The sequence below is a fragment of the Sus scrofa genome, chromosome 17 (genome assembly GCF_000003025.6).
Source record: "Sus scrofa isolate TJ Tabasco breed Duroc chromosome 17, Sscrofa11.1, whole genome shotgun sequence".
NCBI classification, from domain to species: domain Eukaryota; kingdom Metazoa; phylum Chordata; class Mammalia; order Artiodactyla; family Suidae; genus Sus; species Sus scrofa.
Genome location: NC_010459.5, coordinates 44,790,934 through 44,816,323, shown reverse-complemented (window position 1 = coordinate 44,816,323; position 25,390 = coordinate 44,790,934). Strand labels below are relative to the sequence as shown.

Sequence of the window (25,390 nt, the reverse complement as noted above, 5' to 3'; positions counted from 1 at the left end):
TGCAACATGAGTATCTAGACAAAGTTCTCAATGCTATTCAGCAGGATCTCCTTGTAAATCTATTCTAAGTTGTGTCTGATAAGCCCAAGCTCCCGATCCCTCCCACTCCCTCCCCCTCCCATCAGGCAGCCACAAGTCTCTTCTCCAAGTCCATGATTTTCTTTTCTGAGGAGATGTTCATTTGTGCTGGATATTAGATTCCAGTTATAAGTGATATCATATGGTATTTGTCTTGTCTTTCTGGCTCATTTCACTCAGGATGAGATTCTCTAGTTCCATCCATGTTGCTGCAAGTGGCATTATGTCATTCTTTTTTATGGCTGAGTAGTATTCCATTGTGTATATACAATGGAATCCAATCCTCTGTCGATGGACATTTGGGTTGTTTCCATGTCCTGGCTATTGTGAGTAGTGCTGCAATGAACATGCGGGTGCACATGTCTCTTTTAAGTAGAGTTTTGTCTGGATAGATGCCCAAGAGTGGGATTGCGGGGTCATATGGAAGTTCTATGTATAGATTTCTAAGGTACCTCCAAACTGTTCTCCATAGTGGCTGTACCAGTTTACATTCCCACCAGCAGTGCAGGAGGGTTCCCTTTTCTCCACAGCCCCTCCAGCACTTGTTATTTGTGGATTTATTAATGATGGCCATTCTGACTGGTGTGAGGTGATATCTCATGGTAGTTTTGATTTGCATTTCTCTTATAATCAGCGATGTTGAGCATTTTTTCATGTGTTTGTTGGCCATCTGTATATCTTCTTTGGAGAAATGTCTATTCAGGTCTTTTGCCCATTTTTCCATTGATTGATTGGCTTTTTTGCTGTTGGGTTGTATAAGTTGTTTATATATTCTGGAGATTAAGCCCTTGTCAGTTGCATCATTTGAAACTATTTTCTCCCATTCTGTAAGTTGTCTTTTTGTTTTCTTTTGGGTTTCCTTTGCTGTGCAAAAGCTTTTCAGTTTGATGAGGTCCCATGGGTTTATTTTTGCTCTAGTTTCTATTGCTTTGGGAGACTGCCCTGAGAAAATATTCATGATGTTGATGTCAGAGAGTGTTTTGCCTATGTTTTCTTCTAGGAGTTTGATGGTGTCCTGTCGTATATTTAAGTCTTTCAGCCATTTGGAGTTTATTTTTGTGCATGGTGTGAGGGTGTGTTCTAGTTTCATGGCTTTGCATGCAGCTGTCCAGGTTTCCCAGCAATGCTTGCTGAATAGACTTTCTTTTTCCCATTTTATGTTCTTGCCTCCCTTGTCAAAGATTAATTGACCATAGGTGTCAGGGTTTATTTCCGGGTTCTCTATTCTGTTCCATTGGTCTGTCTGTCTGTTTTGATACCAGTACCACACTGTTTTGATGACTGTGGCTTTGTAGTATTTCTTGAAGTCTGGGAGAGTTATGCCTCCTGCTTGGTTTTTGTTTCTCAGGATTGCTTTGGCGATTCTGGGTCTTTCGTTGTTCCATATAAATGTTTGGATTGTTCTAGTTCTATGAAAAATGTCATGGGTAATTTGATAGGGATTGCATTGAATCTGTAGATTGCTTTGGGTAGTATGGCCATTTTTACAATATTGATTTTCCCAATCCAGGAACATGGAATATCTTTCCATTTCTTTACATCTTCTTTGATTTCTTTGATTAAAGTTTTATAGTTCTCGGCATATAGGTCCTTTACCTCCTTGGTCAGGTGTATTCCGAGGTATTTGATTTTGTGAGGTGCAATTTTAAAAGGTATCGTATTTTTGTATTCCTTTTCTAATATTTCATTGCTGGTATACAGAAATGCAACTGACTTCTGAATGTTAATCTTATATCCTGCTACTTTGCTGAATTTATTAATCAGTTCAAGTAGTTTTGGGGTTGAGTCCTTAGGGTTTTCTATGTATAGTATCATGTCATCTGCATACAGTGACAGTTAAAAAATCTTTTAACCAGTTAACTTGCTGGAAATTCCTAGCAAATGAAAGCAAATGTGTGACCCCCACTGTATGTGGGAAATTGATAATGGCTGGTAGCAGGGGGATAAAAAAGAAAGAGAAGGTCAGAGCCAGATTCTCAAGGAAGAAAGTAGAGAGAGAGAGAAAAGGAAATCAGAGGGACGGTGGTGACCCAGCATCTCACACACACACACATCACCATAATCCCTCTGCTCATGCCACAAACCCCTCATGGGCAGTGACAAGACTCGTGGCAGGGGAATTCTCAGGCTTAGGCAACATCTATGGAAAAAGGTACAAATGAAATCCAAAATATTATTGTGTGATAAATAAACATGCAAGATCCATAAATGAGACATTGAAATGGTGTGAAAATGAAGGGTCTAGGGAGGAGAAAAATGAAAAATGGTCTCTCCCTGGGCCAGCTGGTTTGAGTTACATTTTATGAGCAGCATGTGAGTTCCAGCGCCCTTGTTGAATTAGCAGCAGAATCGCACATTAGTTTTAAGGCTCCCACTCGAATAGGAACATCATAACGCTTTTTAATTGGGGCTGATAAAAACGTAGCATTACTTGTAGGTTCCTGAGAGAAGTGAGATGTGAAATTGGGTTTTCATTAAACCTAATGATGGAAAATTAAGTATAGTGCGTCTGGTGAAATGGGGTGTGATAAAAGGCATCACTTCTGCATTATCAGAGGTTAATAAGGGAATAGGTGAAGTGAGATACATGGGAAAAGGGAGTCCAACTAGTTGAATTAATAAACCTTGAAAATCCCTTGGTTCCGAGTCTTCATAGCATCATTAGCACTGGCATTGACATTTTTACAAATGTTACAGCAATACAAGTTGCTAAATTTCAGACACATGTATTTTCCATTCCAGTGTTGGTTTTGCTGACACCAAGTTTACAGTCTGTCTAGCAATGTGTTTAGGGGAAATATCCATATTAGTAGCTCTTTGGTTTTGGAAACATTCGGCATCTTACAAAAATTATCAGGTGCCCATTCCTAAGAAGCCTGTCTCTGCCAGGCACCTGGTCTCCCAGGCAGCCTGAACCTCAGGCCCCTGGGTTTCTGAGGACATCTGTTGCCATATGGGATGGTGGCTTAAGAGGGAGACACTCATAGGGCTCCAGGTGCTGACTCTGGTCCACCCTCTCCTGGGGACCGACTAGAAAAGCAAACTCCAGGACCCCTTTCTTCTCCATCCCCAACTGCATGGCACCATCACAGAAGTGATACTTCCTATAAGGATGCCTCATATTCATGGCAGCTGGGGCACCTACAAGAAATCTCTTGAGTTATTAAAGAAAAGAAGTCGTCCTAAAATCCATCAGTAGCTTCCCACTGGCTTGATTCCTAGACCTTCACAGCCTTTGGTAGGCCTACCTCACACCATCTCTTATAGCTTTCTCCTCATCACATTTCTACCCTCCACCTCCACTCCTCCCCTATTTCTTTGCTCTCACCTAGCTGTGTTTGGCTTCTCCAGATCCTTTTCTTGTGCTTCCAATGCTTCTTTTTGTCTGCCTTCCCTACTAGACCATCAAGCCTTGAGAGTGAAATCTGTATTCTGTACATTTCCAGTGCGGACCAGACTTGCAGCCACAGAGCAAGGGCTCAGTAAATCTAAGTCCTAATCACAAGGGTGCCATGGAGAACGAATGCAGCCCTCACATGGCCAAGCTCTGTACTTAAGCAATGCCATTGAAGACATGTTACCTGTTACCTGAAACCACAGAAGAAAGATAAGCAGTATTTTTCTCATACTTCTTGGGGAAGTGGTACTAACATCTCATCTAAGCCCTTCTTCCTGGTGCATAAGCCTATACATTCTAGATCTTTCTGTTGGCAGTCCTTTCTTTTTCTGTTTTAAAATTTTAAAATTTTTATTAAAGTGTAGTTGGTTTACAATGTTGTGCTAAATTCTGCTCTATAGCAAAGAGACCCAGTCATACACACACACACACACACACACACACACACACACACATACATTATTTTTCTCATATTATCTGCCATCATGTTCCATCCCAAGAGATTAGGTATAGTTCCCTGTGCTGTACAGCAGGACCTCATTGCCCATCCATAACAGTTTGCATCTACTCACTCTAAACAGTCCTTTCTCTACTCGGACAGTTTTGCTATGCTGTCACACAGGTGGAAAGTCCACTTTCACATACAGAACTGATGTTTGATGGATTATCATGACCTAGAGACAAACAAGCTGAAAGAAACACGGATTTTGAAAAGATAAGTTGCAGAAAATGAGGCATAGATGCGAAACCTCCCAGGGAATGAGTTTGGCATAGATCTCATGAGTTTGACAAGGCAGTGGGGTCTGCCTTGGGGCCTTGCAGTGCCTGAAAACATCTGGGTGAGACACATCAAGTCTGGCAGTTCTCTTATGCATGCCACCAATAGGAGGGTTTAGGGCATAGACTGTCATGTCTTGGGGAGAAGATTAGGAAGACCAAGCCTCAGTGGTTCTGGATGAGGTGAATTGACCCCAAAAGACTGACAGTGTATGTCTGGCAGGGAGTTAATATGGTAAGAAAGTAGAATCAAGGAAAATCAAATTCCAACCTCAGCAGACATCAGTTTCCAGGGTGGCCAAACTAATAGGGGGCAGTTAAGCAATTCAGTGGACAGAAGGATTATTATCAGGGGAGATTAGAGATCTTATTATACTAAGGAGAGATTTTATGAAAGAGATAAGGCATAGGATCCAGGCCTGGGAGAAATAGCTGGCAGGACTGAAGGAAGAGATTCAGGCTTCCCTACCTGCGAGGAAGGTTCAGCATCACTCCTGGATCACGAGTGTTAATTGATGGGGAAATGAGACAGTAGACAGAAGGTGATCACTGTTGCAGAACCCATAGCTGGAGGGCCCCTGCTGTCTGCTTCAAGTCCTCCTAGAATCCAGCCTAAGGGAAACAAACTAGTGGAGAAACCATGTCACAGGGATGCAGGCCCATGGACCAGAAGCAGAAGCATAGCTCTGATCTCCAGGGACCGGAGGCTCTCCTCACCTGCAGACAGGCACCAGAGACAATTCCAGGCCATCTACCTTCTACACAGGAGGGTGTTCCCCATGTCCAGCTTGCCTGGCTTCTCATGGGTTCTGGGACTGGCCAGGATGGGCCAATACCATCCAGATAAGCCAGGAAGTATAGAGACAGGCAGGAGAAGACTGCCAGGCTGGAACTTTGTTCTCCATCAAGATGCACCCTTGAAATAGAAAGGAACCAAGGGTTACTGTGTTACTGGTTTGTGTGTTTTATTTTTTTTTTTTTTTGTCTTTTTGCCTTTTCTAGGGCCACTCCCACGGCATATGGAGGTTCCCAGGCGAGGGGTCTAATTGGAGCTGTAGCCGCCAGCCTACACCAGAGCCACAGCAACACGGGATTCGAGCTGCGTCTGCCACCTACACCACAGCTCACGGCAACGCTGGATCCTTAACCCACTGAGCAAGGCCAGGGATCAAACCTGCAACCTCATGGTTCCTAGTCAGATTCATTAACCACTGCACCACGGCAGGAACTCCTGTGTGTTTTAATTTTTAAATCGACTGCCACAGCCATGCCAGGAAAACAGTGTGCTTCGGTACTTTCTGTGGTTTCCTGATCAGCTGAGTCCTGACTTAGTGCCCTCTGCCCTCTTCACGTTGACCTGGAGGAGGCATGGAGGGCTGAGGACAAAACTCCTATAGGTAATGGTCTGTTTTTCCTCCTTCTCTTTGAAGCAGATGGCAGCCGCGGGGAGCTGTCCCAGCCCACCCTGACCATCCAGACGCACCCCTACCGGGCCTGCGACCCCGTGGAGATGAGCTACCCTCGGGACCAGTTCCAGCCAGCCATCCGGGTGGCTGACCTGCTCCAACACATCACCCAGATGAAGAGAGGCCAGGGCTATGGGTTCAAGGAGGAATATGAGGTAAGAGACCAGCCTGTGGGAAACTCCTTGCTGGGTGCAGAGGCTTCATGGGTGCCATAGTCTTGCAACTCCAAGTGTGATCCCTGGGTCAGCAGCATCAGTGCCACCTGGGAACATGTCTGAAGTGCACCATCTCAGTCCCCACCCAGACTTACTGCACCAGTTTGGAGTCACACTTCCCTTCAACAGAAAGGTAGAATGGCTCAAGCCTCCATTCCACATGTTGTAGAAAAGCCAGCAGATGGCCCCCACTGGTGATTTCTAGGAGTCCTTCTTGCTCCTGGTCACCTCTTGCCTCATTGTCAAGCTTTGGTTATCTTCTCAACACCCACCGTCCATTGAGTCAATATCTCATCTGGTGACTGCCTCTTTCCTCTCTCTGTACCTGCCTGTCCCCCCTGCATCAGACCCCCTTCTCTTCCTTCCCAGCACATCTCTCCTGCCTAGGACTTGAGAAAGCCATCATTACTGAGGTTTAAGACATCGCAGAAGGATTGCTGCTGAGTATAGGAAGCACCTGAGCAAAAGTCGTCCTGAGGTTCTGGTTACCTGCCACATCTCTATCCACTTCCTTCCCTAGTATTCTTTTTAGCAGCCTCAAATTTTCCTTTTTTTCCCCCTCTTTTTTTCTAGCAGCCAAGAAAAGCATCCCCCCCACCCCCTCCTTTATTTTGCAGAACAATTTAGCTTACTTTGCCTCACTCCTTTTGTTTCAGACCTTGCCCATCAGGCCTCACCTTTTACAAAGGAGAAGTGGAAGGAAAAAGGAGAAACTCATTAAGATGTTTTTCTGTCCAGGGCTCCTCATTCCCCAAGTTTGGTACCCTGTTATGCAGGTCAGAAATCCAGCTGCAGGCAGCTTTGAAAATAGGCACCTCTTGTTTTTTCCTTTCCTCTCTCTCTCCCTCTCCTCCTTCCTTCCCAAAATATCTTGTGAGCATTTACTGTGTGCTAGGCTCTGAGTTATTTGCACTAGTTCTTTTCTGTGTCTGTGTGTTTTTTTTTTTTTAACATGCATTGCGTGCCCCAAATATGCTAGGTTCAGTTTCACTGCATGCAGTGAAAATGCCTTGACTCAGACACCACATATTTGGAATTTTTGATACTGCAGACTAAGTTTATCTCTCAGTCTATATTCTGAGAAAGCGCTTACAAAGCAGGATTTCAGAAGCTGTGTGAGGTCATGAAATTGTGTTCAACTAGGGCGGGGGGTGCGGGTGTCCAGACAGCTGGATTCCACCACTGCAAACTCTGTGATCTGTCATAGTGCTACCTGAGTGTTAAAATTCTTTATTAGTTGAATGAAGAGTTTGGATAAGGTGATGACTAAGGGCCTGTCTGGTCTTAAAACTTTATGAGAATGTAAAACATGGTAGCAAGAGGCAGGTTTGACACATTTATGAGAACAAAACTGTTTATGTCAATGGATGTGAGTAATTACCAGCTCAGGGGAAGCAGCAGTTAATTTCAAATATGGCCTAAGTAAAATAGCATTTTTCATCTACTAAATCTATAAATTTTGGAAGGTTATTGGGATAAGAGTTGCAGGAGATGCTCTCATCACCTCGCAGCCCTGGGTCTTATTTTCCTAGGAGGTTGGTTGCATGGTCACAACCCTTTAAAGTGTGGGGTGGGGTGGTGGGGGCATGTCTGTGTACTTACATTCAGTAGTACGGATCTGTCTGGTGAGTGAATATTAGGAGAGGATGTGTTGTTTGTAAAGTCATATTCAGCATCATGAAGGTTTAATAAGTCATTAGCCATCATGTTTTAATTTGTTTTAAAGTTTCAAATAGTATTAAGAGGCTTTCATGACTTATCAGAAAGGGAGCCAAGTAGTCAACGCCTGAGAAACACTGTTCTAAGACCTTGCAATCTAAAATTTGAAAACAAAAATACAAATACATTAGATGACTTTGGCGCATTTCCTTCTAGAATGTTATCAAAAAAGCATCCATCACTGCATCCCTGCATGGTCATATTTTTTTTAACTTTTTCTGGGTGCCCTTTTGCATTTTATGAACTTCGTAGCATGGAAATAAGCTGCTTTTATAATGAGAGTGTAAATAGGATATGTTATTCTATCATTTGGACCTCGACCAGAAGTATCCACTAAGTAGATCAGACTTGCCCTCAATTAGTTCAAATTATATTAAACAGGTAGCTTTAAAATGCCTAGCTTCTAGTTAACAGCATTTCCTGATTAACTGGATGTTAATTGGAAAATGTTACTTAATGGGAGTCTTTCCACAATGTCTTTCCTTAGACTGGAGCTGGATACTGCTTTGATCACCAAGGCTCCAAGCACAGAATCACAAATCTACATGAAGATTCTTTCCTATTGTAGATCTGAGACTCCTGGGTCTTCCATCCTACTCTCAAGCCCACATGCTCTGTGCTATTTGTTGCCTGTCACTCCCTTGCCCCACTCAATTTTTTTTTTTTATACAAATAAGTGGGTTTGACAAGTTGACATATAAGGGACCTCTCAGCTATAGCAAGCTGTGTCTTATAAAAATCGATTTAGTTTTATAATCACTTAAAAATTGGTTCATTAAAAATTTATGGAATATTTACTATTCCCAGGGACTGTTCTGGATATCTAGGATATGATAGAGAACAGGCAAAGATCCATGCCCTCATGAAGCTTATGTGCTAGCAGAGGAAACCCGTCTTCAATAATAAGTGTGTTCTAGGGGAGGGGAATTACACTCCATCTCTTGATGGAGAGAGGCACAGCTGCAAGATTGTCTAAAAGATAGTGTAGAACAAGAGATGTTGGAAAATATAATGTGTGGATCAGAGTTCCCATTGTGGCTCAGCGGGTTGAGAACCAGACTAGTAGTCACAGGACGTGGGTTTGATCCCTGGCCTCACTCGGTGGGTTAAGGACCCAGCATGGCCATGAGCTGTGGTGCAGGTCACAGACGTGGCTCAGATCCCGCCTTGCTGTGGCTGTGGCATAGGCCGACAGCTGTAACTCTGATGAGACCCCTAGCCTGGGAACTTCCATGTGCCGCAGATACCAACGTAAAAAGAAAAAGAAACAAAAAAATCTGCGGATCATGCAATCTTCCATAAGTACATACTACAGGAAAAGCATGGAATGGAGATGATACATTCCACGAACATGAAGGAAGCAGGTTCCAATATTAAACAGGGTGAAAGGGCAGCCTTTAATTGGAAGATGAGATCTGAGCAGAGGCGTGGTGGAAAATATCTGGGGGAAGAGAGTCCAGATCAAGGGATTAATGTATCTGGCATGTGCAAAGGTGACGTGAGTTGAGTGAACAAGGAGGAAAAGTAACAGAAGGTGTTATTGGAGAGGTAAAGGGGGCCTGGCCATATAGTACCTTGTAAACCACTGTAAGAATTTTGGCCTTTACTCTAAATGAGATGGAAAGCCACCACAGAGTTTTGAAAAGACAAGTGGTGGTTTCCTGACATTATTTTGAAAGACTGATTCTAGCTACTTTGTGGAGAATAGATGGAGGGAGGAAAGGGTAAAAACAGGGAAACCAGTTGAGAAGCCACTGCAGTAACCAAGCAGGACAATGATGACAGTGGCAGTGGGTTGGCGAGAAGTGGCTGGATTCCGAATGCATTTTAAAGATAGAGCCAACAGGGTTTTCTAACCCATTAGACATGGCATGTGAGAGAAAGAGAGGAATCCAAGGTGACTCCCAGGCTATTCCTCAAGCCACCAGCAGGATGGAGTTGCCAGCAGTGGAGATGGGAAAGCTGCAGACCGAGCAGACTGGGAGACAGTGAAAGAATGGGAAGTTCACTTTTGAACTAAGATGTACAGTTAGTGGCGATCCAAAGTAGATAGTGGGATATATGAGCCTAGAATTTGGGAAAGAAGCCTGGACTGGGGAGGAAACTTGGGGAGTCGTTGACATAGAGATGATACTAAAGCCACAAGACTGTTCAAAGTCACTGAGCAAGTGAGCCCAGACAGAGGCGAAGACCAAGGGAGTTTCAACTGTAAGATGTTGAGCACTTTCCATAGACCAGGCATTGAACTGGGCACTAGGAACTAAGGAGATGAGATAAACTCCTGTCCTTCTGGGGGCCTTATTCTTAAATATGGATATGTAAACTGACCATTTAAACGCAAAATGAGCAACATATCACAATAGAGGTATCCACAGAGTGCTATGGGAACCCCTAGAGGGTGGCATGCATTAAGTTTAGCCCGAGGATGCATGCCAGTGGCTTTCTGGAAGACATAAAGCTGGAACCACAGCTTGAGAAATAGGAAGGAGCATAGAGAGAGATGAGGCTGAACTGTTCATAGGGGCAGCATGGGGTGGGGGCAAGGGGATTTTGTCAGACTGAGGAGTTTGGATTTCATTCCAGGAGCAATGAGGAGCAGGCTTTTTTAGGCTGGATTTGCATTTTAGATGCAACTGTTTTGCATAGATCAGAGCAGGGAGACCAGAGGCAGGTAGGCGGCTGGGACAGTAATTCAGGGAAAATATGGAATTGCCTGAACCAGGAGACTGGGCCCAGTGCCCAGACAAGCCCACACACCTTCTTTCATGCAGAACCATAAAATCAGCTTGTTCTCTTTAGCATATAAACTTGAATCCATCTCTCTCTCTCTCTCTCTCTCTCTCTCTCTCTCCATATATATATATATATACATATATATATACATATACATATTTCCTTTAAGTTCAGTGACTTGAATTATCCTGAATTGAAAGTCAAAATGCCTATATTAAATTCCCATCTCTTTCATTAAGTACCTGGGTGACCTTGGGCCAGTTATTCCCCCTCTCTGGGCCTCTACTTTCATCTTTATGCAATGAGAGTGAGGGCATTGGTCAGAGTGATCTAAAAAGTGCTTACGTTCATGCTATATTGGGCGTTTCAGTAGGAACCAATTGTTCAGTCCACCTGGATCTTCCTCCCACTTTAGTTCCACTGGACCCCACTCTCTGGGGCTACCACTGCCATAGTTGTGTCTCAAGTCCCAGCAACTATGATTGACCAGAGACCTTGGGTTCCTAAGAACTCAAGGAGGCTAAGGTTAGTTTACTGCATTGATCTGAGTGTTAGAGGTTTTCAATCTTGACTGCATATTAGAATTACCCAGGCCCAGGGAAGTTTTAAAAACACCAGTGCTCAGGACTTTCCATTGTGGCTCAGGGGAAACAAATCTGACTAGTATCCACGAGGACACAGGTTTGATCCCTGACCTTGTTCAGTGGAGTAAGGATCTGGTGTTGCCATGAGCTGTGGTGTAAGTCACAGACACGGCTCAGATCTGGCATTGTTTTGGCTGTGGTGTAGGCTGGTAGCTGCAGCTAGGATTCAGCCCCTAGCCTGGGAACCTCCATATGCCACAGGCACGACCCTAAAAGACAAAAAGAAAAAAAAAAAAAAGAAATGTCAGGCCATCCTTCAGACTGGTTAAGTCAGAAGTAGGAGGTGAGATCCAGGGATCAGTATTTTCTAAGCTCACCAGGTGACTATCATGTTTCATGGTTGAGAGATGCTGTTCTAAGGAGACCCATAGAGTCCTCAGTATGTGATCTGCTTATGCCAACAGACGCATCACCCCACCTGCTATACTTGCCACTGGTCACATCCGATGCCCATGGAGACATGTGGTGACCCCTCAAATCTACCTTCCTATTGAAAGATGTTAAAGTCAAGGGGCTTTTGCATGTGATCTTCCCTCCTTTCCCTCCTATCTCCCCCAGCCCCAATTCTCCCACTTTCCCCAGTTACAAACAAAAACCCTAAGCAGGTCATCCAATGCTAATAGATGTTGGCGGGAGAGTGGGGTTGTCCATGAGCCCTGTAATCCCACCCGCCATCATGGGCAGATGAGTATCAAGTTTGGGGAGGATCAGGGGCATCAGGATGAGGTGACTTTGTGATGGAGAGAAGGAAAGGAAGCATGTTAAGCCCAATCCAATCCAGACAGCCTGTCCTCATAATGAATAGAACAAGCCCAGTAGGGAAACCAGAAGGTATCTGGTTATTACAACTCCATTAAGACTATTTAAGGCAACAAGGAACAGCTGTGAGGAATATGATGCAGCCTAATAAGAGCAAACATTTGTTCATTTTCCAACTCTAGGCAGACACACCATGTGCATGGCTTGTGTGGGGTGAGGCCAGTGTTGCTATCTTTCTCTTAGTCATCTGTGGGTGATGATGAGCAGGCAGCCTCCTGAAGGGGTGTAATCATGGATATGGATGCTTCAAATCACCCCAGGTTCCCTCTTCTCTGCCCAGAGCCACCTGAGCAGAGACAGAGTGGACCTTCTGCTTCTCCCACAATTTTTTTCTCGCTCTGGTTGGTAACAGTCACAGAATATCCCAGTGCAGGTGACCTCTGAGAGATTCTGGTCTAGCTTCTCAGTTTGCAAGTGAGTGATTCTTGGATAGGAGCATGGGGAATTAGTGGCAGATGCCAAAACCATGAAAGGGAAAACCATGGTTGTTCTTCAACTCTGGAAACTCATAATTATAAAAATAAAAAGACTTGACTCCACATGCTCATTTAATTCCACTTTCCATGGTTTAAAATAAGGAGAAACTGCGCCATTTCCAGAGGTGCCCCAAAGACATCAGGAACCCATGTGGTTTCAGATCTGGAAATTTTCTAACCAGAAAGAGCTTGTGATAAGACCCTTAATTGAGTCTTTTCTTTTGAGCTTATTCTTATTTTTACATTTTGGTTTCTTTTTATAACTTTGGAAACAATATTTTCTGTTTAATATGGGAATCCCAACAAAGTGAGTAGTTTTCAGGTGGTACCAGAGAAAACTCCTTGACTAAGAGCCAAGACCTGGTTCTCAAAATTTCCCTGACATGTTGGGTGGAATTGGATAAGACTTTTCCATCTTAGGGTCCCCTTTTTATCTTCTGTGAAATGTTGACTACATAGAATGGATTCCTGAAGCCTGATAATATATGCTTGTACTTCATTTGGCCAGAAACACTTATTGAGTACCTACTGAGTAACTTACATTGTTGTGTAGGGTACTGGAGATAGTTAGATAAATAAAAGAAATAAAGACCCTACTTTAAAGGAAGCTTATGGACTTATCACACCATGTAATCACATAAGAGAACTCTAACATGCATCATAAACCCATGAGAAATGGCGGTCCAGAGTAAATGCAGGTTTTGTGGTTTATTTTTTATCTTTGTCAATTATTACTGCCAAGATCAATCATAAGCTTCATAAAAGATGAGACACTGAGTTGAAGAAGAGTAGAAGGCTGAGTAGAGAAAAAGCATGTGTGACAGAGGGAACCACTTGTTTAGGGGCTGATAAACATAGAAGAAGTTAAATGTCATGAGCCAGCTCTTAGAAGGGAAAAAAAGATGCCTGTCTATGAAAAGAGACCTAAAAAATGAAACAAGTTGGAGATCTAAATAGGAATTTTACACAGTTTTCCTAAACAGAATTAACAAGGTAATATCATGGTCTTTGACAGTCCACCCCTTAACTCTAGACAACTTCAAGTTTAAGGGAGAGCTATTGACCCAGAGACAGCCACCAGAAGCTCATGCGTGCAGATGGAGAAAATGTGTGGATGGTACCAAAAGTCTGTAGCTTAGAATGGGATACAGGGATCCTCTAGATCATAGGCTCAAAGCTGGGAGATACAGAGGTACCCTAGTATGAGCTTTCCCTTTATACTGTAGGCTTTTTGGAGGTAGGACCAGGGTATTACTCACTCATCTCTCTTCTCTGAAGCATCTGAAAAATAGTACATTAATGCCAAATTGTAACTTAATTGATTTGCAGAGGGCTGGAGAAAAACTTTATGATTAAGAATAGTTCTGTCCAGAAATTTAAAAGGCAGTATTTCTTAAAGAAAGACACCAATACAGAAAGACTCTCACATCTGTGCACTGTCTCTATAGGGACATAATGTGTCTTAGGGGTGCGTCTTCCCCAGGAATTGGCTGTTTCCATTTACCTTCCTGCCTGAAACAGTGGTTCTTAAACTATGTTGTGTATCACAATCAACTGGGGAGTTAATAAAGAATGTTGAGGAGTTCCTGTTATGGCTCAGCAGGTTAAGCACCCAACATAGCGTCCATGAGGATGCAGATTCAATCCCTGGCCTTGCTCAGTGGGTGAAGGATTCGGTGTTGCCATGAGCTGCAAAGTTGGTCAAAGATGGGGCTCAGATCCAGTGTTGCTGTGGCTATGGTGTTGGCCTGCAGCTGCAGCTCCAATTTGACCCCTAGTCTGGGCACTTCCATATGCTAAAGGTACTCCTGTAAAAAGAAGAAGAAGAAAAAAAGAATACTGAGACAGAGGCTCATTGGCCCAGGACAGGGCCCAGACCTCTGGATTCTACCAAATTCCCTAAGAAATCTAGATTCCTACCAAAGTTTGAGAACATCTGGCCTGAAATGTGTCACTTAAAAGAGATCTTGTCACTTTGAATGGGGGCTTTTAAAGGCTGCTTTTTGACTCTACATGCAACACAGTCTCAACTATTCTGCTTGCTCCCAGCTCCTGTCACAGACAAATACCCTAATCTTGCTGCCATCTGATTTTCGACTCAGCTTCCCCAGGAGAACTCATAAATTACTATCCATTTAGTGACACGGCACACAATAATATTTGCTCTCTTGATGCCACTCTGAGTAGACGTCATTAGTCATCCTCTCCTGCCTTCTCTGTCCACATTTATAATCCCTAAGGCATGTTCTTTTCAGCAGAGAAGGAGGCATTTGTTGAAAGCATGGCCTCTGCCATGGCCCCTGCTAACTCATATAGGACCTTAAAGTGAAATAGCAAAAGGTACACCTGTCTCAAGATATTCAACTTTATCACCTTTCAGAAGATGTTTATAATATATACAGAAATCTATCACGTCCACAGGATGCATGGCACTTCCTTAGATGTGGTGCTTTTGTGTTGTCTATAACCTGTACAGACATCCATGGAAGTCCTTGCCATCCACCAAGCTAGCCATGGTCTTCATTAAACATGGGTATTTAATGAACTCAGGGACCACAGTTGAGACGAGACCTTAAGTTTCCAACCACTCCTGACACTCTTTCTCACTCCCTGAGTACTGTGCCTTACCTCTGCCTAGGATGACCAGCTTGTCCCAGTTTTCCCAGGATGGTCCTAACTTTAATCAAAGTCCTACATCATGGAACCCCTTTGGTCCAAGGCAAACCAGGGAGGATGTTGCAGGGAGCTCCCCATCTTTGGTCTTGTGACAAGAAACTGGATGTTTCCAATCAATGTAAGGCAAAGAATGAATTCTGGGAGTGAACCAAGGGGGTTGGACAGTGTACCCTTGGGATAGAAGAGGCTAGGTGACAGGCATTGTGTTAGGTGCCCATAGGTGTTACCTTGGGTAATCACTAATCATCACAAAACTCCATGACATGTATTATTTTTTTCCATGTTTTAATTTACATGCTGCAAAATGTATTTTGGAAGGGGGCAGGGTGTTCAGTTCGATGAGTTTTAACAAATGCGTAGAGTCATCTCAACACTGAAACAATCAGGATGCATAAGGGTGTTTCAACAGCAAAAGAATCCCCTGTGCTGCCCCCAGTAGTTGGATCCTCCCCACCCCTAACTGAAGGATGTATTATGGACTTAATTTTCAGAAAAGTTAATTGAGATTTGGAGTGGTGAAATGATTTACAGTAAAAATATCCAAACACTCTAGCCTGTCTTCCTTTTGCAAAGCCCTGCCTTTTCCTTGCCTCATATACATGCTTCATGGGCAAGAAATATTTCTTGACAAGATAAATGGATGAATGACCCAGGTGGAAATGGCTCCTCCCTGAAGACTCACCAGGGTCTTCTCTCTGTACCGGGAGAGTGGTGGATGAACTCATGGGAGCATCCCAGCAGGCTGACCTGATCAGGGAGGAAGCAGGCCCTCAGCTGTGCCCTGGAGCATCAGCCAGGAATTGCCTGGTCAGCACTCCCTGGGCCTGGTTTTGCTGCACCCCGGGGCATATCAGATCCAATTATCTCCAGGGATACAGTCAAGCCAAGAGGATTGAGGAAGGCATCATAGCTGTCAGAATCTGCTGAGGTCAGTGGATGAACAGGGAACAGAAATGGAGCAGGACACTCCTAGCCTTGCATGGAAGGGGAACTGCTCTTGGAAGCTCTGTGCTTTGATGTTTCACCTTGGTTGGGGGGCATCACTCACAGAGGCTTAGGTGCAAAGAAGAGTGTATGAAGAAGGATGACCCTTGGCTGGAGGGCCGGCAGAGTCCTGGTCAAGAGGACCCAGACCTCAGTCTCCCATTAGGTTGAGTGTCCCTGGGGAGTAACTAGTTCTCACGGAATCATCGCTGAGCAAATGCTCACTGAGTTCATACTCAGAGCCAAGCGCTCTGTTTGTCACAGGCAGAGAGAGAAACAAAGTCTTGGTCCCTGTTGACTGAAGACTGACACACAGGTAGTATTCTCAATTCATGTGTAATCTTAGGGACGCAAAGCTATTTTTCTTTATTTTAATTTTTTAACATCACCAATATACTATTATTATACCTACCCAAATGAACTATAAACCCTTAATTTGGAGTTCCCATTGTGGCACAGTGGAAATGAATCCTACCAGTATCCATGAGGATGCCAGTTCGATCCCTGGCTGTCAAGCAGGATAAAGGGAGGTTTCAAGAGACAAGTGTTCTCAGCCCCTTGTCATGATACTGGTGCTAGCTCAGCCTTCTTGTTATGAAAAATGTCCAGAGCATTCCCACTGACTCAGAATATAACTCAGTCTTGGCCGTGGTCCACAAGACCTCGACTGAGCTCCACACCCTCCCTGTCCGCATTCTGTGTCACCCAACAGCTCTTCTTATTCTCTCGACTCTGGAGCACCTCCCTTCAATTTCTAGAACATACCAGGCTTCTTCCATCTCAGGGCCTCTGTCGTCACTGTCAGCCTGGAACATTCTTCCCCTAGCTCTCACCTTGGCCAGCTTCTGCTCCTCATTCATTTCTCAGTTCAAACGTGTCAACAAGAGGGTGGTGGGAAATACCTGGTGTTGAACAAGCTGGATTGGGGAACCATGGTGCATCTCAGGAAGAGGATGTCAGAAAGGACTCCCAGGACGTTGGGCTGTGTTCGGTGTTTTGGGGTTTTGTACTAGACTGGATACCAATAGGAAGTGGTCAGATTGGGTCTCTTAATAAATTGAAACTATGAGAAAGAGATGCAAGCTAGAAGCTAGAGCCAAATTTAGCAAAGGAGAAGCAGTCACTCATATGAGCCAGGATATGGGCTGTTTTTTGGCTTGAGCAATATTCCTATTTATGTTTGGACATCACTAGAGTGGTCATGTTTTTGCCTTGCTCCATCATGGTCTCAGAGTGGCCTTGTATGACATTGGCATTCTGTGAACTTGTTTATGGTCAATAGGAAAACACCAAAGTCCAGTTGTGGGTGACAGTTCTGCTCCAAAAAGACAGGGCTGCTTTTTTCACCTTCTCAAATGTCACTTTTTCAAAGAGTCCTGCCTTTGAAATCCACCCCATCTAAACTAGTCCCTTGTCCTGAGTCATGGTCTATCCCAGAAATTTGTTTACTGCCTTTATAGCACCCATTATAAACAGTAATTATCTTGTTTATTGTTTGCACCTGCCTACAGCTAGAGCATCAAGTTCATGAGATTTTGTCTGCCATGTTCATTGCTATTGTTTCTAGGACCTAGCCCTATCCTAGCACTCTGATGGTCACTGGGAAAGGAAGGAAGGGAAGAAGTAAGGAAGAAGGGATGGAGGGAAGTTGGGCTCCCTTAATATATGTCCTTGGGCAGGTCGTTTCCTGTTTCTGGAACTCACTTTGCTGAAAAACAAGGCACTAACATTCTCCAAGCATCCTTTTGAATCTGCCTTTCGAGGATTCTGTGAACACTGCAGCCTAGACCTCCAGAAATACAGACATCCCCAAATGCACCTTTCAGGGCAAAAATTTTCAAAAATGACTTCCTTAGGAAAGTAACACAGTGGAAGAATAGGAAACGTCTCCACACTCAGAGAAGAATGTAAAAACAGAGCTCGACACTCTAAGGAGAAGAGAACGAGAAAAGGAAAGTGGAGATTGATAATGGATGAATATAATGAGATGGCAATTTTGGTTTCAGAAGAATGTGATTAGCTCCTAATGACTGCCACCATTCCCTGGTCAATCTACTGTAACTCGCCGCTAATGTAAAAATAATGCCTCTCGGCTGGCTCACTTTGAAGATGGAGAGGAGTCTCCCTCTCAGACTTTTACCCCGTCATATTTTTTTTTCCTTCATGAGATTATCCCCTCTTCAATTACAGCTCCCTAAAAAGGGGAAATGGATGTGTGATCAAAGTCTGCAAATTAGGGGTCATTACCATGCACTCCCGGGCAGCTGGTGAGGTCTAGCCTTTGTCAACATCATCACAGCCCCCAGGCCCACACATTTCCCTTTATCCCCATCAGGGGGAGACAGAGGCTCCCAGGGCTGTGCCAGGAGCCTGCAGGGTCTCCCACAGAGAAGTGCCCTTCTTTGCAACTCATCACAACTGATTAGGATTTTCAAAGGATTCTACACTCTGGATTTATCCTGAAGAGCATGACCTGGATATTGAAAAAACTCCCAGATGGTGCCACCTAAGGATGACAGGGACATCTCAGTGCAGAGGATACATGCTCACTCAGTAGGTCCCGTGGATCAGGGCAAAGGCAAAGTACATGGAGGCAGAGTAAATAAAAACTGCCCAGTGGATCTGTCCAAAAGCGAGGCAGGAAGCTTTATGGTATAGTGAGCTCTCCACCACTGAGGGCATCCAAGTCTGATGGTATCCAAGCAACAGTTGCTAGGGATCAGCTTATCAGATGCCTAGAAGGCTATTGTGGAAGGGAGCACAAATTATTTTCAAGGTCACTTACATCTCTGAGATATCAGGATCTTTGATTTCTGTACACACAGAAGCCACCTCACCCACTATTTTTTCGTCTATCCATCCCTTCATTTATTCAGAAAGGGTGATTCAAGCACATATGAAATATAAAGCCAGAATGGGGTTCAGGAGATACAGGCAGAGATAAGATGCTACCCTTTACCTGGAATAGCCCATCACCAGATTGGAAGACAAGACCTTCAGATAATCAGATGTAAAGTAGTCCATGTCATAACAGAAGTGACTGGGGATACAGTGGAATGGGGTGGAGGTAAGCAGGGAAGGTTTCACAAAAGAGAAAATCTTGAACTGGGTGTTGAGGAACATGTAGGCGTTTACCAGGCAAATTCAGGTAGAAGAGAATTTGAGGCAGAAGGAACAGCATGTATATAGTCAGTCTCAGAAGATTGTAACACCTGAACTTGTCTGTGGCATTGCATGTAGTTGATAATCATTGAAATGTAGATTTTTTTTTCTTTCTTTTTGTTGTTTTCTTTTTACGGCCACACCTGCAGCATACAGAAGTTCCCAGGCTAGGGGTCAAATTGGAGCTACAGCTGCCAGCCTACACGACAGCTGCAACAACATGGGATCCAAGCCATGTCTGCTACTTACACCACAGCTCATGGCAACTTTGGATCCTTAACCCACTGAGCAAGGCCAGGGTCAAACTTGCATCCTTATGGATACTAGTTGGGTTCTTAACCCACTGAGCCACAACAGGCACTCCCAAAATTTAGATTTAAGGGTAAGACATGAGGCTAGAGAGGCATATGGAATGAAATCCTTAAGGACCCTATATTAAGGAGTTTGGAATTTATCCCAAAGACAAGGGAAGTAATTGGGTCCTTTTCACATTTTATAAAGATCTCTGATTACAGAGGAAAATGTATTGGAGGGGACAAAACCAAAGCAAAAGAAACCAATGAGGAGACTCATGGGAAAGCATTTCTCCAGGTAAATTCACTCTTTGCAGGACTCATGGCTGCACATTAGAATTACCCGGGGAGCTTTAAATACTACTGATGTCTCTGTCCCTTAGATTCTGATTTGGTGATCTGGGGTAGGCCATGGCTTTGGGAATTTTAAAGCCTTCCCAGACAATTCTAATGTTCAGCCATTACAGTGCCATAAGTTAACGGTAACCTGAGCCCTGGCACATAGTAGGTCACCAACAAATCTTTTTTTCTTCCAAAAAAATGAGTATGAAAACATTCAGGGGGCTCTATTTTTGGTTTCACACACCTTGCAGGTGGATATAATTAGATGAACAGGGGCTTTTTTATTAGAGAGTTTCAGGTAGAAAATCCATCCCCAGAATATTGGCTTAAACATCAAGACGTGTGATGTTACCATTGAGACGAGCATACCCACCCCTGCAGAGAGCCAGGAATATAGAGGCCTGGCAGGTGGCCTGAAAGAGCTGGAGCTACGTGGCTGGGGTGAGAGGACAAGGCCAAGGGCTGGAATCTGAGTCCTGACAGTTCCATGAAAAAGCAAGAACAATCTGTGGTCCACAGATGGCCCACACTGGTGGCGTGAGGGAAGCAGGGTGATGGTCAGTTATAATGAGGAGGAAGTAGAGTATGAGGAGGAAAAGGAGAGGTAATCCCTCCATTTGTTTCCCATCTCCATGGTGCTTTTTCACACTCAGATTTAGGGCAGAGTCTAGTGTCTGTTTTGCTTCTTCTCCAGAGTACTAGTCGGAGATGTTATGACACATAAAGAACAACATTCTGGTTCCTGTTGTGGCTCAGCAGGTTAAGAACCCAACATAGTATCCATAAGGATGCAAGTTCAATCCCTGGCCTTGCTCAGTGGGCTAAGGATCCAGCATTGCCACAAGTGGTGGCCTAGGTCACAGATGTGGCTTGGATCCTGTGTTACCGTGGCTGTGGCCTAGGCCTGTAGCTGCAGCTCCAATTCAACCTCTAGCCCAGCGACTTCCATATGTTGAAGGCGCAGCCGTAAAAAGAAAAAAGAACAACATTCTGATGAGTTCATACCTGGGAAGGCACTCTATTGCCCCAACCTAAAACACTGGGCAAAACCAAGGTGGAGAACATGGCTTAGACTAGGCAAGGGCCTCCTGCCTCATCTCCATTCAGTCTGGAATGGCTTGGTGGCAGAACGGACACTAATTCTACCTATCCAACCACTGCCTCACTGTAGATGGGGATCATTGTCATGCTCCTAGAATAAAAGTCAGCAAATTCCAGCCACAGGATAAATCCATCCCAAGGCCTGTTTTTTTGTAAATAAAGTTTTATTGGAACCCAGCCAGGCCCACGTGTGTGCACTGTGCCTGGGACTGTGTTCACTCTACCATAGTGACGTCGAGTATAAGTAGTTGGAACAGAGACTGTGTGGCACACAAGGTCCATACTGTGTACCATCTGGGCCAGTACAGAAAACATTTGCCAGCTCCTGCTCTAGAAGAAGATTCACCCAGGTTGGCTTGGAGAAGACACAGAAGTGTGGAAGCAAGAAAGGGGACATCACGCATGGTCTGGGCTTTGCATAGACAGTGGTCCTGCCTGTAAAACACTGCCTGCTGAATGGCCGAGTTTCTGACCAATCAGGTTATAGACACCTCCTTGCTTAGGTTGTGGTCCTGGTCAGAAATAGGTGGGCAAAGGCAAGGCCAGTGTATTCAGAGACTGGAAGAGGCACTACACTGCTGGGAGAGGCAACAAATTCAATCTCAGAAGCAGTGCCAGTGCAAGGGGCCTTGAGCAAGTCATCCAGCCTGTTCCACCAGACACAGGGTGGGGACAGTCATTAAGATGCAGTCTGACATTCATGCCTCTGCAGCTTTTCTCAGGCTGTTCCCTCTCAAGTGCCCGTCTTCCTTCTCTAGCAGATAAGTGGCTTCACCCTCCCCTGTGTTTCCAAAATGCTTGACTCATAACTCTGTGAAATCAGTCCACATGGTTTTTACTTGTCTGTCTTCTCTTAAATGATGAGTCTCATCTCTTCCTTCCCTCTAACTTGACTCTGACCCTCTGTGTCCAAATTCCTGCTCAGCATCTTGGCTCAGATGTTGACTGGTCATCTCACACATGGCTGTGGCAGCTGCTGCTGCTGTTAATTGTTTGTTTGTTTTATTATAGTTGATTTATAGTGTTGTGTCAAAATTTCTGCGTACTGCATGGTGACCCGGTCATAGATATATGTACATGCTTTTTCTCACTATAACGTTTAGAATGGATAAGCATTGAAGTCCTGCTATACAGCACAGGGAACTACATCCAGTCTCTTGTGGTAGAATATAACGGAAGATAGTATGAGAAAAAGAATGTTGGTTTGTTTAATTGTTTTTCGGTGGTGGTGGTTTTGTTTTTTTGTTTGTTTGGTCACACCTGTGGCATGTGGAAGTTCCCAGGCCAGGGACTGAAACTGTGCCACAGTTGTGACCTATACCATAGTTGCCACAATGCTGAATCTTTAACCTGCTATGCCACAAAGGAACTTCTGGTTCTTATTGTTTTGAACATGTTAAGAAGCAAGTACTTACTACCCATGCTTCTAAGTGCTTTATGTACTCAAAACAGAACACTTAATTCCTACTTCCCCAAACCTGTTTCTCCCCTATCTGTTTCTTCTCCATCTCAGTAAACAATGTGACTCTCTGTTCAGTTCTTCAAACCCACACCCTGGAAGCCAGCCTCCCTCCCTCTTTCCTTCACAGTCCATGTGTATAATAGATGTGTTGGTGCCCTGCCCACATCCCCTGCACGCTCCCTGCTCCCATGTATGCCCCGCCAATGCCTGCCTCTTGGAGGCACCTGGGCCTTTTTGCCTGAGGACCTCCTCGAGACAAAAGAATATGCATGCCTTGTCTACAGAGCGTGACAGAAGTGCCAAGTGATTTCCTAAGAGCTGTCCTCAAACAGTAATAGATGGAAACTGGTGGATAAATACCCCAACTCCCTTTTTTCACTGGAAGGACAATTCTGTGGCATGAAATGGGCTCATGGGATTAAGCCCCAGGTGTGGTGGTTACCTGTTCATTGAAGTACCTTGTATTGGCATCCTTCCCTGGATTGCCTGATCTTTCCCATTCTCCCACCCCTGCTCCTTAGGACTGCATCTCAAATAAACCTCATACTAGAATCCTTGTCTCTGATTTAGTTTCCAGGGTGGGGGAGCGGAGGGGCTGGTGGAATCCAAAACCTATAATTTTCAGCTGAACATCCTGAAAACAATCACTTCTCCCTGCATCCCCTGTCACCATCCTAGTACAAGGTACGATCACCTCTTGCCTGGACCACTGTAACAACTTCCTAGCTGAGCTCCCTGCTTCTTCCCTGAGCCGCCTAGACTCTGTTATTCCAAACATGAGCCACAAATGTGCTTTGGAAGACATATATCAGCTAATTGCCCCACTCAAAATCCTCCAGTGCTTTCCCATCATGCTGAGAATAACACCCAACTCATCACCAATGACTATGATGCTTTATAAAGCCAGAACTCTCCCCACCTCTCCAGATGCTTTTGTCACTGCTTTTCCCTACTTTATCCTTGAGTATGTTTATTCACTTACTACCTTCGCATCCACTGTTCTCTCTGTTTAGAAAAACGCTTCCTGCTTTTCTTGGCCTGGGTTTTTCACTTCATGAAGGCATTAGCTTAAATGTTACCTTCTCAGAGAAGCTCTCCCAGAATGTGCAATTTGAAATAATTCTCATCCCCTGTCGCTAGCCCTCTACCTGCTTTATTTTTTCTTCATTTCGTTTTCCACTATTTAAAATTATACATGTTGGGAGTTCCCTTTGTGGTGCAGAGAAAACAAATCTGACTAATATCTGTGAGGATGCAGGTTTGATCCCTGGCCTCAATCAGTGGGTCGGGGATCTGGTGTTGCCATGAGCTGATGTGCAGATCGCAGATGTGGCTCAGATCCCCTGTTGCTGTGGCTGTGGCATAGGCTGATAGCTGTAGCTCCAGTTCGACCCATAACTTGGGAACTTCCATATGCTACGGGTCTGGCCCTAAAAAGAAAAAGAAAAAATAAATAAATTACATATGTCAGCTTATTTGTTTGCTGCATCTCCCTGTGGACTGGGAGCTCAAGGGGGCTGTGTCTTTTTCTGTGTATCTTGAGTACCCAGAACAGTGCCCAACACATATTAGGGATTCAGATATCTGTCAAGAATGAATGAACCAGTGATTCCTCTACTGAATGGGATTTGAGCTCATAACACATAGAAGATATCAGTAACGCTTGAGTCAATGAACCAGTGACTATATCCAGGGAGAAGCAGAATCTCTGTTCTCACCAGGTCCCATACAAGAACACACAACCTTTTAAACCATATGACCACAAACAGTGGGTCTCCTTTTTCCCCTGTTGGCTCATCTACACCCAAACGAAGCTCCTATCTCAAGTCATTCTGATCCCTGTGTCCTTTCTTTTTAGGCTTTACCAGAGGGGCAGACAGCTTCGTGGGACACAGCCAAAGAGGATGAGAACCGCAATAAGAATCGATATGGCAACATTATATCCTGTAAGTGCCCTTCTGAGAGGGCTCCAGGAAGAGGGAACATAGATGAAAAGAAGCAACCACTAGTATTTACCTGGAATTTGTTGCCAAAGACTCCTTGATGTTTTCTGCTTGGGGTCCACTTGCTGAGCTCAGAGCTCTAGCCCAGCCTCCCTCTCTTAAATGGCCTGGATGGCAGGGCCTGGCAGATCTCAGCCAGCAGGGGCAGCAGGGAGCCTGTCCAGGAAGAATAGATGCAGGAAATCTCAGGAGACTGGGTCTTGCCTGGAGTCGCCCACTCAAGCATTCCTCAGGTGGGAGAGGAAGCCCAGCCAGAGGGGTGGTCCTGGCAGGTCCTCTCTGCAAAGAACCATCTTGGCAGCAGCTTGGGGTAGGGAGCAAGGTCCAGCCTGTGAAGGAGGGGCCAAGAACACCTAGGCGGGAGAATTATGCTACTCCAAGAAGGTAGAGTCCCAGGCAAGTGTTGATGTTCAGAAGGAGCCAGAAACTCTGGCCTAAGCCTGAGGGTTTGGGAAGTGGCCAGGTCAGGACTCAAAGGAGCCCAGAACTACTCTGTTCACAACTCCTTCCCCAGACCTCACTGCTAGAGGGAACAGGGCTCCCCAGCTAGTGCCTGTCACTCAGGGCTCACGATAGTGGTGCTGAGCCTGCAGGAGGAAAGCTTGTTTAGTGTGGACCTGGGAGAGGTGTAAAAGGACACTGCCTTTTGCTCAGCAGGGACCTTTATCATTCCTGGAGGTACCCCCAGGGGTGTGGTTTGATGAAGACAATGGCACAGACTGCCCGGCTTCTATCCCAGCTGTGGGGCTCTGGGTGGGTTATGGGAACTTCCTAAGCTTCCTTTTTCTCACCTTCGAAATGAGGGAAAAAATTAAGATAGGAGTTCCTGTTGTGGTTCAGTAGGTTAAGAACCCAACATGCAGGTTCAACCCCTGGCCTCGCTCAGTGGGTTAATGATCTGGTGTTGCCACAAGCTGCCGTGTAGGTCGCAGATGCAGCTCAGATCTGGTGTTGCTGTGGCTGTGGTGTAGGCCAGCAGCTGTAGCTCTGATTCAACCCCTATCCTGGGAACCTCCATGTGAAAAAAAAAAAAAAAAGTTTTT

At 44.7% G+C, this 25,390-nt stretch overlaps 1 protein-coding gene across 13 annotated transcripts in view; it reads left to right on the top strand.

The window, feature by feature from the left end:
* The window catches only part of PTPRT (protein tyrosine phosphatase, receptor type T), a 1,163,284-nt gene that overhangs the window by 1,064,499 nt on the left and 73,395 nt on the right, over positions 1–25,390 (top strand). For 8 of the 13 annotated variants that reach the window (XM_021078123.1, XM_021078122.1, XM_021078115.1 and 5 more), the window contains 2 exons: positions 5,683–5,873; positions 24,203–24,290. In XM_021078123.1, coding sequence (XP_020933782.1) covers positions 5,683–5,873; positions 24,203–24,290 — 279 coding nt within the window. The remainder of the gene's footprint in view (positions 1–5,682; positions 5,874–24,202; positions 24,291–25,390) is intronic. The other 5 variants (XM_021078112.1, XM_021078114.1, XM_021078121.1 and 2 more) reach the window with 1 other exon arrangement.